Source organism: Saccostrea cucullata, unplaced genomic scaffold (assembly GCF_032062105.1).
Source record: "Saccostrea cucullata isolate Sc308-1 unplaced genomic scaffold, CSIRO_AGI_Scuc_v1 ctg506, whole genome shotgun sequence".
NCBI classification, from domain to species: domain Eukaryota; kingdom Metazoa; phylum Mollusca; class Bivalvia; order Ostreida; family Ostreidae; genus Saccostrea; species Saccostrea cuccullata.
In genome coordinates, this window is record NW_026928892.1 from 261,854 (window position 1) to 277,940 (window position 16,087).

The 16,087-nt window shown below is 33.4% G+C and overlaps 1 protein-coding gene across 7 annotated transcripts in view; it reads right to left on the reverse strand.

The window, feature by feature from the left end:
• Nucleotides 1-763: 763 nt before the first annotated feature.
• LOC134279082 (solute carrier organic anion transporter family member 5A1-like) overlaps nt 764-16,087 on the reverse strand; it is a 30,145-nt gene continuing 14,821 nt past the window's right edge. For all 7 annotated transcript variants that reach the window (XM_062761423.1, XM_062761430.1, XM_062761428.1 and 4 more), the window contains exons 2-12: nt 15,114-15,983; nt 14,084-14,410; nt 8,399-8,563; nt 7,285-7,365; nt 6,195-6,327; nt 5,777-5,957; nt 5,357-5,544; nt 3,565-3,629; nt 3,266-3,394; nt 2,129-2,229; nt 764-1,706 (exon numbers count right to left, since the gene is read on the reverse strand). In XM_062761423.1, the coding sequence (XP_062617407.1) occupies nt 1,560-1,706; nt 2,129-2,229; nt 3,266-3,394; nt 3,565-3,629; nt 5,357-5,544; nt 5,777-5,957; nt 6,195-6,327; nt 7,285-7,365; nt 8,399-8,563; nt 14,084-14,410; nt 15,114-15,876 (2,280 nt within the window). In that variant the 5' untranslated portion in view covers nt 15,877-15,983 and the 3' untranslated portion in view covers nt 764-1,559. The remainder of the gene's footprint in view (nt 1,707-2,128; nt 2,230-3,265; nt 3,395-3,564; nt 3,630-5,356; nt 5,545-5,776; nt 5,958-6,194; nt 6,328-7,284; nt 7,366-8,398; nt 8,564-14,083; nt 14,411-15,113; nt 15,984-16,087) is intronic.

Here is a 16,087-nt window from a genome sequence, read left to right on the forward strand (position 1 = left end):
TAATTTAAAGCAATATGAGCTGCATGTTTGACATAGGAAAATTTTATTGCAAAATTGTAATTAACTAATCTAATGACAGAACAATAAATCATTTATAAAAATCTGTTGTTCATATTTGCAATGAAAATTTTTTATTAGCTTTGATTGAAGAAAATTGAATTATTGTCGTCCTGTACAATAATGATTTCTTATATAAAACTGTGTATTCAGTTGAAAAGAAATATTTCTTCTGAAACATTTTAAACTTTATTTTGGGCTTATTGGTCATAAGGGTTTAAATTACGTACAAATTAATCATAAAAGCACATTTTACCAGCAAAATAAAATTTGCAAAGATACAGCTCATATTGCTTTGTTGTCAAAACTGATGTTACTTTCTGATGATCAGTAATAAACTGCCAGAGTTTTTTCCCTTGGAACACTTTTTTTCTCTCTCTACAATTGTACCTTCTTTCAATAGCTTAAAATAATTAATATTTCTCATAAAAGGTGCATGTTGTTTACATCTGTGAATAATGACATTGAATTAGAACTTAAATCTTATTTTCTACCTCGTTGTATTACAGAACTTCAAAAGTATCACCAAGTAAACAATTCAAAGGAAAAAAACGAACGGACAAAAGAATAAAAGTGAAAAATAAAGTTCATGTTTGTTGAATAATTCATATTCCTAAAAAATTATTGATATTTTGTATATGTTAAAAGATAGTAATTGAGCCGGCTTGCTTTAAAATTCATATAAATTTAAAGAATAAATTTTTAAAATTAACCTGTTACTTTCCCTTTTCTCAAGAGAACTTAAACTTTTTTCAATTTAGACAAAGGTTAAGAAAAATACACTTGACTGCAAAGTTTTCAAAATACATGTATACATTACATTATAGACCACATATCCTTAATTTGTTCTATTCCCTTTCCCTGATACACATGTTTGCTACATTGTTCTAACTATCACAGCAACAACAACAACACAGAGAACCCATACAAGTCACAAAAAACATGAATTTCACAAATATTTGATAATTTAAAAACACAGGACCATAAACTTCACAAGTATTGAACAATTTACATTGTGATACATAGGACATAGGACAGTATGTTATAGATATGTACATTGCACTTCTAAAGCCGATTCAGTAATGCCGTTTCGGGCGATATTTCGTTACTGACAACCATTATAAGTCTGAATATCTTTGCTATGTGCCTATACAGTCGGGCAATAAAGAGTCAACAAGCTGTCATCATCGTTCGGCTTGGAGAAAATTCTTTACATGAGTTATAATAGCTATATTACATTGTATATTACATTGTATATATCGATAGAAGGATAACAGAACAAGAACATAATCGTAATGATATATATTATAAATATATATATATATATATGTACATACATCATTTGACACATGGGAGAAACAGTGGCCAGAGAAAAAAAAATGATATTTTTAACTGATACTGACAAAAAAAAAAAATGTGATACACAAGTAATATTGTTCACGTTATTGAATGACAAAGATTGGCAATACGGAGTGAGGCTACATGTTTTGATTAGATAAATATCACAGACAGGACTCATTAGGTGCTTGGTGGTCCTCTACCATGGCCTTAGTCTGGTCTCCTGATCCCCCCCGGGGGTGGGCGTGGCGCTGAGGGTAGTCAAGGTCTAACTTGTTTATGGAATTCATTGAAGACATGATATCACCGACCTGTAATAATGAAATTGTCACTTATGTATTCGAAACTCATGTAATGGAAGTAGACAGTAAAATCACTTCTTTTCGCGGGCATCAAATTTTCATTTTCTGAAGAAAAAATAATTGATTTTGGGAGGCATTGATTTATGGTTACATAAGTGACAAGATGTTCTTTTTTGAAATTGCAGCAATTCAAGGAAGATGTGAATTTTTAGGTCTCTTCACATCATGAAAATTAAACCCTCACAAAATTTAGGATTTAAAAGTCAATTCATTAAATGCATGCTTTTCTTATCATGGAAATATTCTCTACAAAAAATGGGAAAAGATAATTTTAATACAGATAAAACAAGAAGAGAAATGAGATAAAAGTTATTCCCTATTTTTCAGGCTTAAAATCTTTATTTCATCAGATATTTAAGGTTGGAACTTACAGGAAGATTTAACTGTAAATCTCTTCTTATCTGTCGACGCATCAGGATCCACACCACAAAGAAAAACACAGTTCCCATAAATTTCAGACCAGCTGAAATTCCTGAAACAAAAGAAAACATAGAAAATATGTTATGTCAGTATTGTCTGCGGCTTTAAAACTTATCTGGGTTCTTCAAGCAAAGGAACACAAGACATGCACAATGTGCATCATGACAATGGGCATTTAGTACCATTTACACCCCCCTTCCCTTTTCCCTCTTTGCAAGTGGGTGAATAAGTGTAATGTATACAATAAATGTAAATAGGATAAACTCAAGAAAGAAAACATTAGCTCTAAATACCTTTATGTGAAAAGGACAAAATAATCAAATATGTAATGTATTAGACCTGTCCTGAGACTGAATTGTGTACCCTTATCATTATTTTTAAAATGTTGGTAGACTGATGTCTGTTATAGTTTTTTGCCTCTTAAATGTCCATTTTCTTAATTGTAATATATTTCGATATGACATCAACCAATCATCACTTTCTGACTTAATGTCTGAACCTCAAGGCCATGATTTGCATAATTTTTGTAAAGGGTCTCATGCTCTTCCTTACCATGCTTTTACTGCGAAATCACTAATTTTTGTGGGGGTTTAATTTTCGTGGTTTTCCAGGTATGAAGATACCCATGAATTTACATCTTCCATGAAATGTAATTTTTCAGATATAACAACTCAACAATTATTAATCCACAAAATTAAATCCCAACAAACCTGCATTTTTTCCTCAAACCATGAAAAATTTGACCCCTTGAAAATAAGTGATTTTACACTAGTTTACGGTAACTTACAGATGGGCAACTCTTAGAGGATCTTATGTTGAATACATAAATTAACTAGCAATTTTTGCTAAATACAGAGATTCAAAACTTAAAATAAAGCAAAACATTACATTCAAACCATGGACACAATTTCTCCAGGTGTTAAACCTTTTCAAGACATATAATCATTTTCTATACAATAAATCCCATTCAGCTGGTCATAATTCATCTGCGTGACGACTAAAGTGATCTATTCAAAAAGCCCAAATTAATTATTTATTATCTTTATACATCTTTAAACGTTAACTACTCGGAGACTAGACAAACATACCTATATATCGATATCTGAACTGTACAATGTCATAGATAGAACAGGACCCAGAACTTCCACACCAATCCCTCCATAATAGACACGCTGTATCAATGGTGTTCCCAAACATTATAGGAGAAGGGATGTAAGCTGTAAGTAAGATGTAAAATATACATCAAGAATTTAATCAAATTATAATTACACTCTCACATATTATTCTTTCACCTTAATCATGGTGAAAAGTGTGCTTTTCATAAAATAATAGCTTGAAGAAATGCACTTTAAGAAATGTACAAAAACTGTCCCTGGCAGACACCTACCAAACAATCTCAGTATGACAAACTGAAGACCCAGGGCAAAACATCTTTCCTCTTCATGGACAGACCTACAACAGAAAAAAAAAATTAACAATATAAAAAATTGAATAAATACAATTAATATTTAGAGTAATTTATTTTCATTTTCTAATGAATCTTAGAAAACACGATTTATCATGAGAAGTGGAAACTTTGTGTGTTGTATATCTCTCTATCTTATTGTATATGCATCTCTCTATCTTTTTGTAAAGTTGTCATTTACTTAAGGGTAATCATGAGGAGGGGCATATGTGTGCTATTGTATATCTCTGTACCTTATTGTATATCTCTATCTTATTGTATATATCTATTTTACTGTATATATATCTATCTAATTGTATATATCTATCTCACTATGTATATCTATCTATCTTATTGTATATATCCATCTTACTATGAATATCTTTGTATCTTATTGTACATATCTATCTCACTGTGTATATCTCTCTATCTTATTGTATATATCTATCTTACTGTATATATCTCTCTATCTTATTGTATATATCTATCTCACTGTGTATATCTCTCTCCTATTGTATAACTCTCTATCTTATTGTATATATCTATCTTACTGTATATATCTCTCTATCTTATTGTATATATATCTCTCTGTGTATATCTCTCTATCTTATTGTATATATCTATCTTACTGTATATATGTCTCTCCTATTGTATATCTCTCTATCTTATTGCATATATCTATCTTACTGTGTATATCTCTCTCCTATTGTATATCTCTCTATCTTATTGTATATATCTATCTTCCTGTATATATCTCTCTATCTTATTGTATATATATCTCTCTGTGTATATCTCTCTATCTTATTGTATATATATCTCTCTGTGTATATCTCTCTTATTGTATATATCTATCTTACTGTGTATATCTCTCTCCTATTGTATATCTCTCTATCTTATTGTATATATCTATCTTACTGTATATATCTCTCTATCTTATTGTATATATATATCTCTCTGTGTATATCTCTCTATCTTATTGTACATATATCTCTCTGTGTATATCTCTCTATCTTATTGTATATATCTATCTTACTGTGTATATCTCTCTCCTATTGTATATCTCTCTATCTTATTGTATATATCTATCTTACTGTATATATCTCTCTATCTTATTGTATATATATCTCTCTGTGTATATCTCTCTATCTTATTGTATATATCTATCTTACTGTATATATGTCTCTCCTATTGTATATCTCTCTATCTTATTGTATATATCTATCTTACTGTGTATATCTCTCTATCTTATTGTATAGGGATGGGTATCGCCAAAAATTTCGTATCGCGATATATCACGATTTTTTTCCCACAATATCACGATAAAATCATAATATTCTTAAAAGCAGTTTTTACAATAATTTTATATGAAAAGTCATTATTTTTCTAAAAAATTTGCTTGAAAAACAAAATTTCATTTTCTTGAAATATTTATGTATATAAAATCAATTATGTTTGGACGATAAGATGCCGTTCTTTTCACGTTTTACAACATTTTTATACTTTCTGTAATTGTAATTTGAAAAGATTAAACAAATAAATGAATAATTCCTGGACTTTATAATATGTACTTAAATACCGGTATTTAGGTCTCCGTATCACGATACGTACCACGCAACAAAAAATCGCGATATACCGGTATACCGATAAAATCGCACATCCCTATTATTGTATATATCTATCTCACTGTGTATATCTCTCTATCTTATTGTATATTTCTTGTATATCTGTAATTTACCTGAGGGTAATCATAAGGAGGGGCATCTGTGTGCCAGCCACAGTAAAGGTGAGGATCACCAGAAGAATTAGGAATGGTAGCAGGTTCTGACAGGTGGATTTACATGGTCCACTGGTCGCCACAGGGGACATGATCACCTCGGGGGAAATACTCGAGTTCTCCATGATACAAGAACAACCACTGAAATTCTGTAATCAAATAGACACTTCAGAATTATTATTTGTTAAAGGAAAGATTTAAATTACAATTGTGGTAAAGTAGAGTAGTTAAATTTTTCTGACCAAATGCGATGGAGTTATATACTTGTGCAGTTTAATTTCACTAATAATGATTTTTCCACAGTGAACAAAAACATAACAGTATATGGATTCTATATACAAGAAGTTTTAATTTTATAAATGCCCTTCACTAGCACCCTACCACCATCTTTTCCTCTGTTGTGATATGTGAGAAGAACTGGGTACAGCCCGCGTGACAAGGTGAAAAATACGTAATGCCATTAATGCCGCAGATGGGCTCAAGGTCATTATTGGAGCAGGAACAGCCAATATTACAAGTGGACGTCAGATTGGCTTCTATCTCAAACTCCTCCAACTCGGAACTGAAAAATTGGAGGGTAAGAAATATAAACTATTGAAATTGGATGAATTGTTGACATTGATAAGGATGCTAAAATTTTCAGCTCTCAAAATAAGGACGAATATTTATTTTTTTCTACAATGATAAAGTTTTAAACATCCCTATCTTGATATTACATATCATGCAACCCCCCTCCCTCATCTGGCAATGTTTTTTGGTCCAATCTCTTCATGTGGGAGATACTCTGGAGACTCCATACCTGTTCATGTTGATAGAAGCATGATATGGAAAGGTGGCTCCTGCTATCTTAGGATTCTCACATCCCAGCACCAGAAAGGACAGGAAACCCAGCAAAGCAAGGGAGTCCAGCAACAGGGTCAACTGAATGGCTCCTGGAAATTTAACCAATACAATTACAGTCAAACCTTGGTACCTTTAGCTTGATGGAATTGAAAAAAACAACTTCAAGATGTCCAAAGATTCCAGATAAAGAATAAAGGGTTGGGACTTCAAAATTACTTCAACATATCCATGGCATTCAAGATATCAGTGTTCTAGATACCCAATTTCAACTGTAGTTTACAAATAAAGGAGTGTCTTATCTCTCATTGGTTGATACTGCTGAAGAAAACACATCATGCTGAAGTCATAGAACATCAACAGGAAGAAGAATTTTTATTGGTGAGTCATTTTTCCTTGTTTGACTGTCAACTTCAGACAATTATTGACTTTTGTGGGGTCAACACCATCATTTAGCTGACAAAAACAAAGTTTACTAAGCCTACTAATTGGACAGGGTGTAATATTGGTCTTCAAGGACAGCTGAATGATTGTGTTGACAAAGTGCAAGCCAATAAAGGTTTAATTATATAAACACAAAAACTATTCTCATCAGTTCACATCAATAAAAAATAACACAAATTTCAAAGTCAGATGGTTGTCTTTGAAGAATTTTCCAATTATTCCTAGAATCCTGGTACATGTTCTAATTTTAAGTATTTTTGGGGGTGGGGTGGGAGGTTGGTTTGAAATGTGCAGAGTTGATGGCAACATAACAGTCCATGAATGTATATTGTATAGTGCATGTATTCACCTCATGAAAGATCACTGTTTCACAGTTAACATGAAAAGTCGCAAAAAAATACAGCACTTCATTGCAACCAATTTAATCTGCATTACCCTTTCATTGACATTCATCTCACAAAAATCCCATCACATTGAAGTTGTGTATGCCAAATTTCTGTCTTATATCAGGGTAAAAAGAAATGGGAAGAAAAATATACCAGTATTGAATTCACTTGCAATAAATGTGGAGTTCTGCTTATTTACAAATTACATGAAATGTTTACCTTTTGGTTTCAACTGGAACCTCTTCAGAAGGAATCCCCCTGTTAAAATACCAATAACCGCTCCAGGAATGCCAATAGCACCTGAAAGAATTTCATTGTTTTATTCTACTTCTATTTAGCACAAATTTAATTTAAAATGCTTAACTAAAATACTATGTACAGGGAAACATATTAACAGAACTGCCAATTTCCCAATATCAAAACATTTTTTTTATTAAACAGATTGAAAAAGTTGTGAACTGGGGCTACACAACATGACAAATCTGAGCATCCTTTAATTGCTTAACTTCTGCCCCCTTCAACTTTCTAACTCATATCCGACCTTGCTTTTAGAGCAAATAATCAATGGGCTATTTTCCTTTGACTGCCTTTAAACCAATGAGCAAGAGAGACTGAAAAGTTAATAAGGTGTATTCTTGTAATGTAAACACATTTACACATACGAGGGCATGTTACTCTATTCCATGATATATAAGTGTATTGTAAAAAATTATAATAAATGTTTTTGTACTTTAAGGAAATCAATCAATTCTGCTTGGTCAAGAGAAGTTTGAGGAAAATGCATAGGATCCATTTGGGAAAAAAAACAGTGTAGTGAAAGATGACATTGAAAACTTTTACCCCTCAAAAACCTTTATGAATTAATCAACATAGCTGCACTTTATTGACCATTATTTTCCGCAAGGTGAAAATTTTCCATGTTACTCTTATAACGACATGAAATATTAATGTGTCAGTTTTCAGGCTCACTGGTCCTCTTGGGAAGAGAGATAACTTCCTTTAGGATAATTTATTTTCATTCATTTGTTGACAAAAAAGACAATTTCAGTTAAATAATGCACATGATGTTTGCTGGAAATTTTGTGCATTTTTATTATTATTGAATAGATTTCTTTTGGAAAATCACACACATTGAAGCTAAATTTTACACAAATGAACCAACAGGAAGTTCTAAGTGATAACGAGCAAATAATAAAGCTTCAGCATGTCCTTTTACATGTTTATTTCAATAAAGTTCACTTTGTTGTGTAGAAAGCATTGGGTAAATATTTAAAAAAAAAATAAACTCCTACAAATGTTTGGCTGATTTCATTCATCATTGACAAAATCTCACCAGTAAACAGGTTGGCCATGGAGGTGGAGGTGCCAAACTGTGTTTCTAGGTACTTAGGGAGGAACACCACAAAGCCACTGACTATGGAGATCTCACAGCAGATCCCCAGACAGGTGATCAGGTACACCTTGTTCTTCAACAGGGACAGTATGGAACGGGGAATGTCTGCAAAACAAGTACACAGATTAACTAGGTTACACTGTACTCATACAAACAGGGACAGTATGGAATGGGGAATGTCTGCAAAACAAGTACACAGATTAACTAGGTTACACTGTACCTATAACAAAACAGAATAGTTCTTTATAATATGTTGTGGTTGCTGAGTAAAGAAATGCCAGATGATTAATAATCAGAGCATAAGATGATGAATTATATAAAATTTAATGGAGATTTCAAAAACAAAATTTCTACAATTAGGTGACAATACAGAGATACGACTTTACAATACCCTTAATAAGACATGGTTTTGTATTTTTCTTAATGACAGGACATTGTCCTCACAAACACTCCCAACTACTTTATATATTATGTCCTAGTGTAAATAAGTGCATTATATGTACTGACAAGTCTATAGGTACTTGAAAGTGCAATAAATAAAGTAGAATATTATTCATTACAACTGCTGCTCAGTGTCTGTCCTTCAACTGATTTTTATGAAGTGAAGAGATTGTGCAGTGAAAAAATATAATTATGATTTTTTTTTTTTTATGAAGTGTAATATAATAACCTTACTGCAAAGTTGGAGGCTATAATTCCCTGGTTGAAATCTTGCACATCATGGGACAAAAGCTGGACTTTCGAAAGCGGAAACAAACATATTTTTTTTCTAGGCCTAATAAGACCTCACCCTGGACTTTCGATCATAAATGGAAGTGAAAACTTGTCCTAAGTCAAATAGAAGAGAGTCTTTTTCTCATGCAAGAATTTTTACTGATATGAATAATTACAAATTTACATGTGTATGAGTACCTAAAAGTATTTTTTTTTCTCCAAATCTCAACTATAACCAAAAGGAGGGGAAACACGATGGACCAGACCAGCTACAATTCGAGATCAAACCCTGATGGCTCCAAGGCTCAAATTTATGTTATGAACATGATGAAGAAGTATGAAAACTCAGATTCCCTAAGACTTTTTGAGTCATGTTGACATGAAAATCATACACATATAACTAAGTATGTGAGGCCACAGACATAAACATAGAGTAATGGAGGAAATAATAGGCTTACACCACTGTCTGATGATAAGTACGTCTAACAAGCAAAGTTAAAGGTCAAGTTTACTATAATTGCCCTGTACTTTTTACTGTCTAAGTAATTACAGTACTCTTTAAACATAATATCAAAATTTTTATAAATATAAATACATGTACTGAAAAACAAATTTCCTCTCTGACGAAAATGAAAGAAAAACAATGACAAGTGACATTTCTGAGAGTAAAAATATCAAATTCAATAATTTCTTTTTTCCAGACAATAGCGTCTACAGAGCTAATTACTACCATTCAAGAAAAAAAAACAAGTTCGCAATCACATGCTATAGATGAAAGAGACAGAAAAAGAAACTTGATACAAATTCAATACTCCAGGTTGAATGAAATCTTCAGGTGAGGAGAAATTAGTGAGCAGTGGTTTTAAGAGATGTGACAGAATAATCAGTTGGCTGAATCCCCATGGGAACCGTTGTCCATCATATTAGTAGAACTAAAATGGATTGTGATTTCCGATCAATACCTCAGCTGTGGTATTACTGTCATTTAGCAGGGCTTAGAGCCCAGATTAGCTTTTATTAGTGTTTTGGTAACAAAATCTCAAATCCAACACATAAAAGATTAAGATTCATACTCAAAACTTGAGAGCCTCTCATCTTTGGTGTCACTGAAGAGGAATTTCAGAGACACCTTACGTTGTTCTTGGAGAAGAGTTGCCTTTTTCTTCTTTATGAATAAATATTTTAGCAAATCAAAATTATTAATTAAGTCTTCTTTTTATTTAAAAAATGATATGAATGTCATACTATATTATTGTAAATACATTTAGTTTTATCTTTTAAGTGCATTTTTAAACTAGAGCAGGTTTATTATATATTATAGTCTTACAGACTTGTCGAAATTTTTTAATTACTGTCAGACATTTGGTCTGACAAAATTGAATGTTCTGTCGGACCAGTCAAACTTTTGTCAGACCAGATACTTGTACCTTTATTTTGAAGCTGATAAAGTCATATGAATAACAGCACCAAAATGTACTTTATTATTTTCAATAGTCTTCAATCTAACAAGTTTCCTTTCTTTGGATAGAGAGTCTTTAACATAGATATAAATGACAAGTTTTATGACTTTGCTATAACAAATTCACTCAGCTATCGTCAACATGCTGCGTACGCGGCCACTTTTTCTGAGTTTGTGACCTTTAATTACGCAACCCGATCCCGATCTTTATTAAAATTGCATTACGCTCAATTTCTTTCAAACGGTCATCTGGACCGACGTTTTCTTAAATGTTATCGGTCCAGACAAATTTTTACCGGCCTTGCCGACAGGACCGACGGATTTCGACAAGTCTGGTCATAGGACAATAATTTGAAGGCAAAATTACACTGAAACCTTAATGCAAAAAAAAAACCCAGAAGTTTAATTAACAGCAAATTCAAAATGACTGCAACTTTAACTTGCGATAACATTTAACTTTGAATTCTTAAAAATAATTGCACCTACACAATTTTCATCGAAATTGTTGGTATAATTACCAGGGTATAATTTTTCAATTTGCATGTAACTGTTTACAATCAATACTTCAAGTTTTCTCAAAGATGAAGTCAAAATCAATTTAAAGCAGAGACGTCACCATGGTATTACAATTCCATAAATGCTGAAATTTCACAAGACTTTACATCATTAAGCCAAAAAATGAAGCAATTTAGCACAGAAAGATGAATGACACTTAAAAGTAAATGCCTTCCCCAGCCAGTAATTAAGTTCAATGTGATTCTGATTGCACTTCATTCTTCTTCAAATCTGTGACTGTTATTGTAAATTTGATCACTTCTACTATCTTTTTTTCATTGTCTTTTTAAAAATATTTTATTAGGGGTTTGGTGGAGGTGGGTGTATGTGTGTGTGTGGAGGGGTTTGTGTTGGGTTTGGGGGGGGGGAGGGGGGGGGGGTCAATGCCCTAGACAATAATATGTTTATGTAGCTTCATCTTGATATAGTTCTATATGTGCTACCCTCACTGTTTTCATTTTGTTAAAGGTTAATTAATATTGTCTGATGCTCATATACCCTATTATTGTTTTATTACTGTATACAGGGAAATTTTCACCCGTTTTATTTTCACCCCTTTTGCCCTCTTCATGATTGGGCAAATTTAAAACGGGATCAATTCAAAGAACATAGCATAATTTCTTAAACATAACTATGACTGCCTGGCCAATTTAAATCGGGGCAAAATTTATTGCTAGTGCAGAAGGGTGAAAATAACCCTGTATACAGTATTTGTTTTACATACAAACAACCAAACATCCTTAGTCAGAGAATAGATCCACAGTTACCCTGGCAAGAAAGAGTTATCATAGCACTACCCAGACCCTTACATTTTATATCCCACACTATTGACAGAAGTTTTCTCATTCTCCTATATCTACTATGTTCTATACTGTGTTTTAGTGTATAGAAATCTTTAGTTAATTAAATGTTCCTATTTATTTTCCATTAGACTGAAATGTCGAACTTTCATTGGTTTAAATGCATGACATGACTAGTGCTTTATTTCTGTTTGTTGCAGCTGAGAATGATATCCAGCAATATAAATGATGTCCAGCCATCTAATACCTGGAATCATTGATTACAGGGTATATCTCTCTCCTTCTAGGTCCTCAAAAAACCGTCTACAGAAATATAACAGGTTGATATATCTCATTGAAGCTTCACAGTCTTATGAGATCGACCAATGATAATTAATGATTTGTTTAATTAAATACTGTAGATATACTTTTTTCCACGGGGTCGTAATTCTGCAGAATCTCTATTTCCTTTTATTTGCGGGTAGAAAATTACGCAAATTTGCTACTTTTGCACTAGATGCCATTCAGTAGGGATGTGCGATTTTATCGGTATACCGGTATATCACGATTTTTTGTTGCGTGATACGTATCGTGATACGGAGACCTAAATACCGGTCTTTTGGTACTTATTATAAAGTCCAAAAATTATTCATTTATTTGTTCAATCTTTCAAATTACAATTACAGAAAGTATAAAAAATGTTGTAAAAAGTGAAAAGAACGGCATCTTTACCGTCCAAACATAATTGATTTTATATACATAAAAATTTCAAGAAAGTAAAATTTTGTTTTTCTAGCATATTTTTTAGAAAAAAAAATGACTTTTCATATAAAATCATTGTAAAAACTGCTTTTAAAAATATCATGATATTATCGTGATATTGTTGGAAAAAAATCGTGATATATCGCGATACAAAATTTTTGGCGATACCCATCCCTACCATTCAGGTATATCAAGTACGATAAATTTACCTGGAAAATCTGTGGCCGCGATCATAGTGTAAATTACGGTAAGGCCTAGAAAAAAAATATGTTTGTTTCCGCTTTCAGGCTGAAAAAATATAGGGTAGGTAGGTAGGCAATTTTTTTTTTTTTTGAAAAATTTTTTTTGCTTCTTTAATCAAAACGTGTGTAGAAGTAACATTAATGACAAAAGAAATGGTGTTTTCAAGAATTACTGTGACTTAACTTATAATAGAAAGGTGACCCAAACTTCTTTCTGTCTTGAAAAGCTTGCAAAGTTGGAGGCTATAATTCCCTGGTTGAAATCTTGCACATCATGGGACAAAAGCATTAAAAAAATATTTAGGGTCGGCACTATGAATTAGGGTCGGTTGGGAAAGCGGAAACAAACATATTTTCTTTCTAGGCCTAATACCACATGAAAAAAGTACTTCTACAGTAATTGAAGACCATAATGATGATAATGCAATAAACAAATGCACATATTGAGATAGTTAGGTGACATTTACTTTGGGATACAAGTTTTCATAAACCAGTAACAGAGATACAGATGGCAGTCAGATGTCACTTTTACACCAATGAGATTGTGGCAATTCAGTCAGAGGGCAAATAATCTATATCCATGCAGTATTGTGTATCTATAACATTTAACAATTTAGAAATATTCCCTCTTGTTCCTATATTTTGTATCCCATACTTTTTAGTCTTGCCGTATTCGTTACTGAGCTTACCTTTATTACTGTTTACAGGGAAATTTTCGCCCCCGTTTTATATTCGCCCCTTTCGCCCTAATCAATGTGGGTGAATTTAAAACGGGGCGAATTCAAAGAAAACAGCATAATTTCTTGAACAGAACTGTGACTGGGGGAATTTAAAAACGGGGCAAAATTGTTTGTTAGTGCAAAAGGGCGAACATAACACAAGGCGAAAATAACCCTGTATACAGTAGTCTTACAAAACTTGTTACTGTGCTCACCTTTGATAGTCTGGCCGTACTCATTACTGTGCTTACCTTTAATTGTCTTGCCGTACTCATTACTGTGCTTACCTTTAATTGTCTTGCCGTACTCATTACTGTGCTTACCTTTAATTGTCTTGCCGTACTCATTACTGTGCTTACCTTTAATTGTCTTGCCGTACTCATTACTGTGCTTACCTTTAATTGTCTTGCCGTACTCATTACTGTGCTTGGACTGCTGATCTTCCTTCTTCTCTTTCTTCAGTACATCCTCACTATATTTATACTCCAGCAGCTTGGCCTTCTCGGCCACCAGTGTCCTGGGAAATGACAGGAAAGGGAACACAAGAAGCATAAGGAATGTGCCACACAAGATAAATCCTCCCCACCAGGCCCCAATCCACTCGGGGTCACCAGGTCGGATGTTGACCTCAAAGCTAAACATGTCTACGTAATACTGCAACAGCAGCGCCCCCAGTCCATATCCCAGAACAGGGCCCAGAACTCCAGAGGCATATATAAAAGCTGTTAAGGACAAGATAAGACATTAACTAATGGACTTGAAAGAAGCATTTAAAACTAATAAATTTACAAGTTCACAATGTCTAATTGTAATTAAAGTATCTGAACATTTCTTGTGCAATGCATGTACATAGCTTTCTTGTCTGACATGCATGATTTTACCAAAGTCTCAGATGAGATTGTAGCTCTCTCTACTGCTTGGAAAGCAGCGCAAAGCTACTTTTCCTGTACTTTCCTCCAATCTCAGTGGAACTTGGCAAAGATGTAGACTTCAGAATAGCTAGTAATAATAACTAATTACTAGTATTATACTTTTATGTAAATAAGTTGAATCTGGTTTGTTGAGAAACATTTGTTAAAAAACATTATTAGTTTCTATTATCTGCTAAATATTGAAGCCAGGCATTTCAGCATACCAAGAGTCAACATTGCTTGACGAAGGGTGATACATGCATTCAAAAAAATGTCAACTTTTCGGAATTTATGCATGCAAGGCTCACTGTATTTGTATAAAACTCTCAGTATATTATAATAAAACAGCATCATGTAGTTGAGTGAACATTGAAAATTTTCAACACTTGAAAACCATTGTTTACCATGGCTTTACCTCCGTTGACAATAGTTTTCTCTGGGTGAAAATTTGTAATGTTACACTCGATTACATGCAACATTTATATAATGTTTAACTTATCCAAAAAATGCTTACCTAAATATGCTGGAGCTTTATCTTTATGGACGTGATTGTCAACATAAGTTGTTCCCAGGGTAAGGATTGGGGTACTGCCAGTGCCTATCATTATCTGGGCGGATATCAGAATTAAAACGTACATCCAATTCCCTGAGTCATTGTCAATACACCCATCCCCCAAGGAACCACTGTTAATTTTACATATGTTTTCTTCTGTGTTATTGACGGATAAACCTCGATACACAGTATATTTTTCGGCAATAAAATGAGGCAGAGTAAACAGGAATGCTCCGAGGCCCATGAAAAAGATGCCCGTTGCGATCCATACTGGAATGTGACGTCGCCCTCCCAAGTAACTGATAAACACAACCGCCACCAGTGAACCAAACTCATAGGATGCTGCGATAAGTCCAGAGATAGAACTACCAATTTCAAACCGTTTTTCGATTGTTGTAAGCACACTGTTCAAATATCCTGTTGACAAGGTCCCTGAGACAGCCAGAAGCACACTCATACACACCACAAATGCCTTGATGTTGAGGCATCTTTGTAAACACTGAGGCCTCCATCTTCCGATACCAAATCGAGTGTCCTCACCCCGACTGAACTCGAGGCCCTGCTGTATGTAAATGTCTCGCTGCGTGTTTCCCTTGACGAGTAGGCAGCGACTATGAGCAGACACGGAGGAAACTTGACTTACGTTTCCAGGAGTTCCGACATCTTCCTCCGGCACCGGAAGGGTGAGACTCTCCAATTCCTGTAGAGTGGGCCTATCAGCCATTAGGAGTATGTATTGTACGGCTCTTGTTGATCTGCATTCATCCAAACACTTGTATGATCCATGCTATCAGATTCCTTTCCTCTTCATTATAATGCTGCTATGGTAACCTGTAGGACAGAAAGAGAGAGAAAAATATGACAGTGTATTAAACTCTCTTAATAGCTCAGAGAACATCAAGTTTCCCTTATACGACATCAAGTTCGACACAATA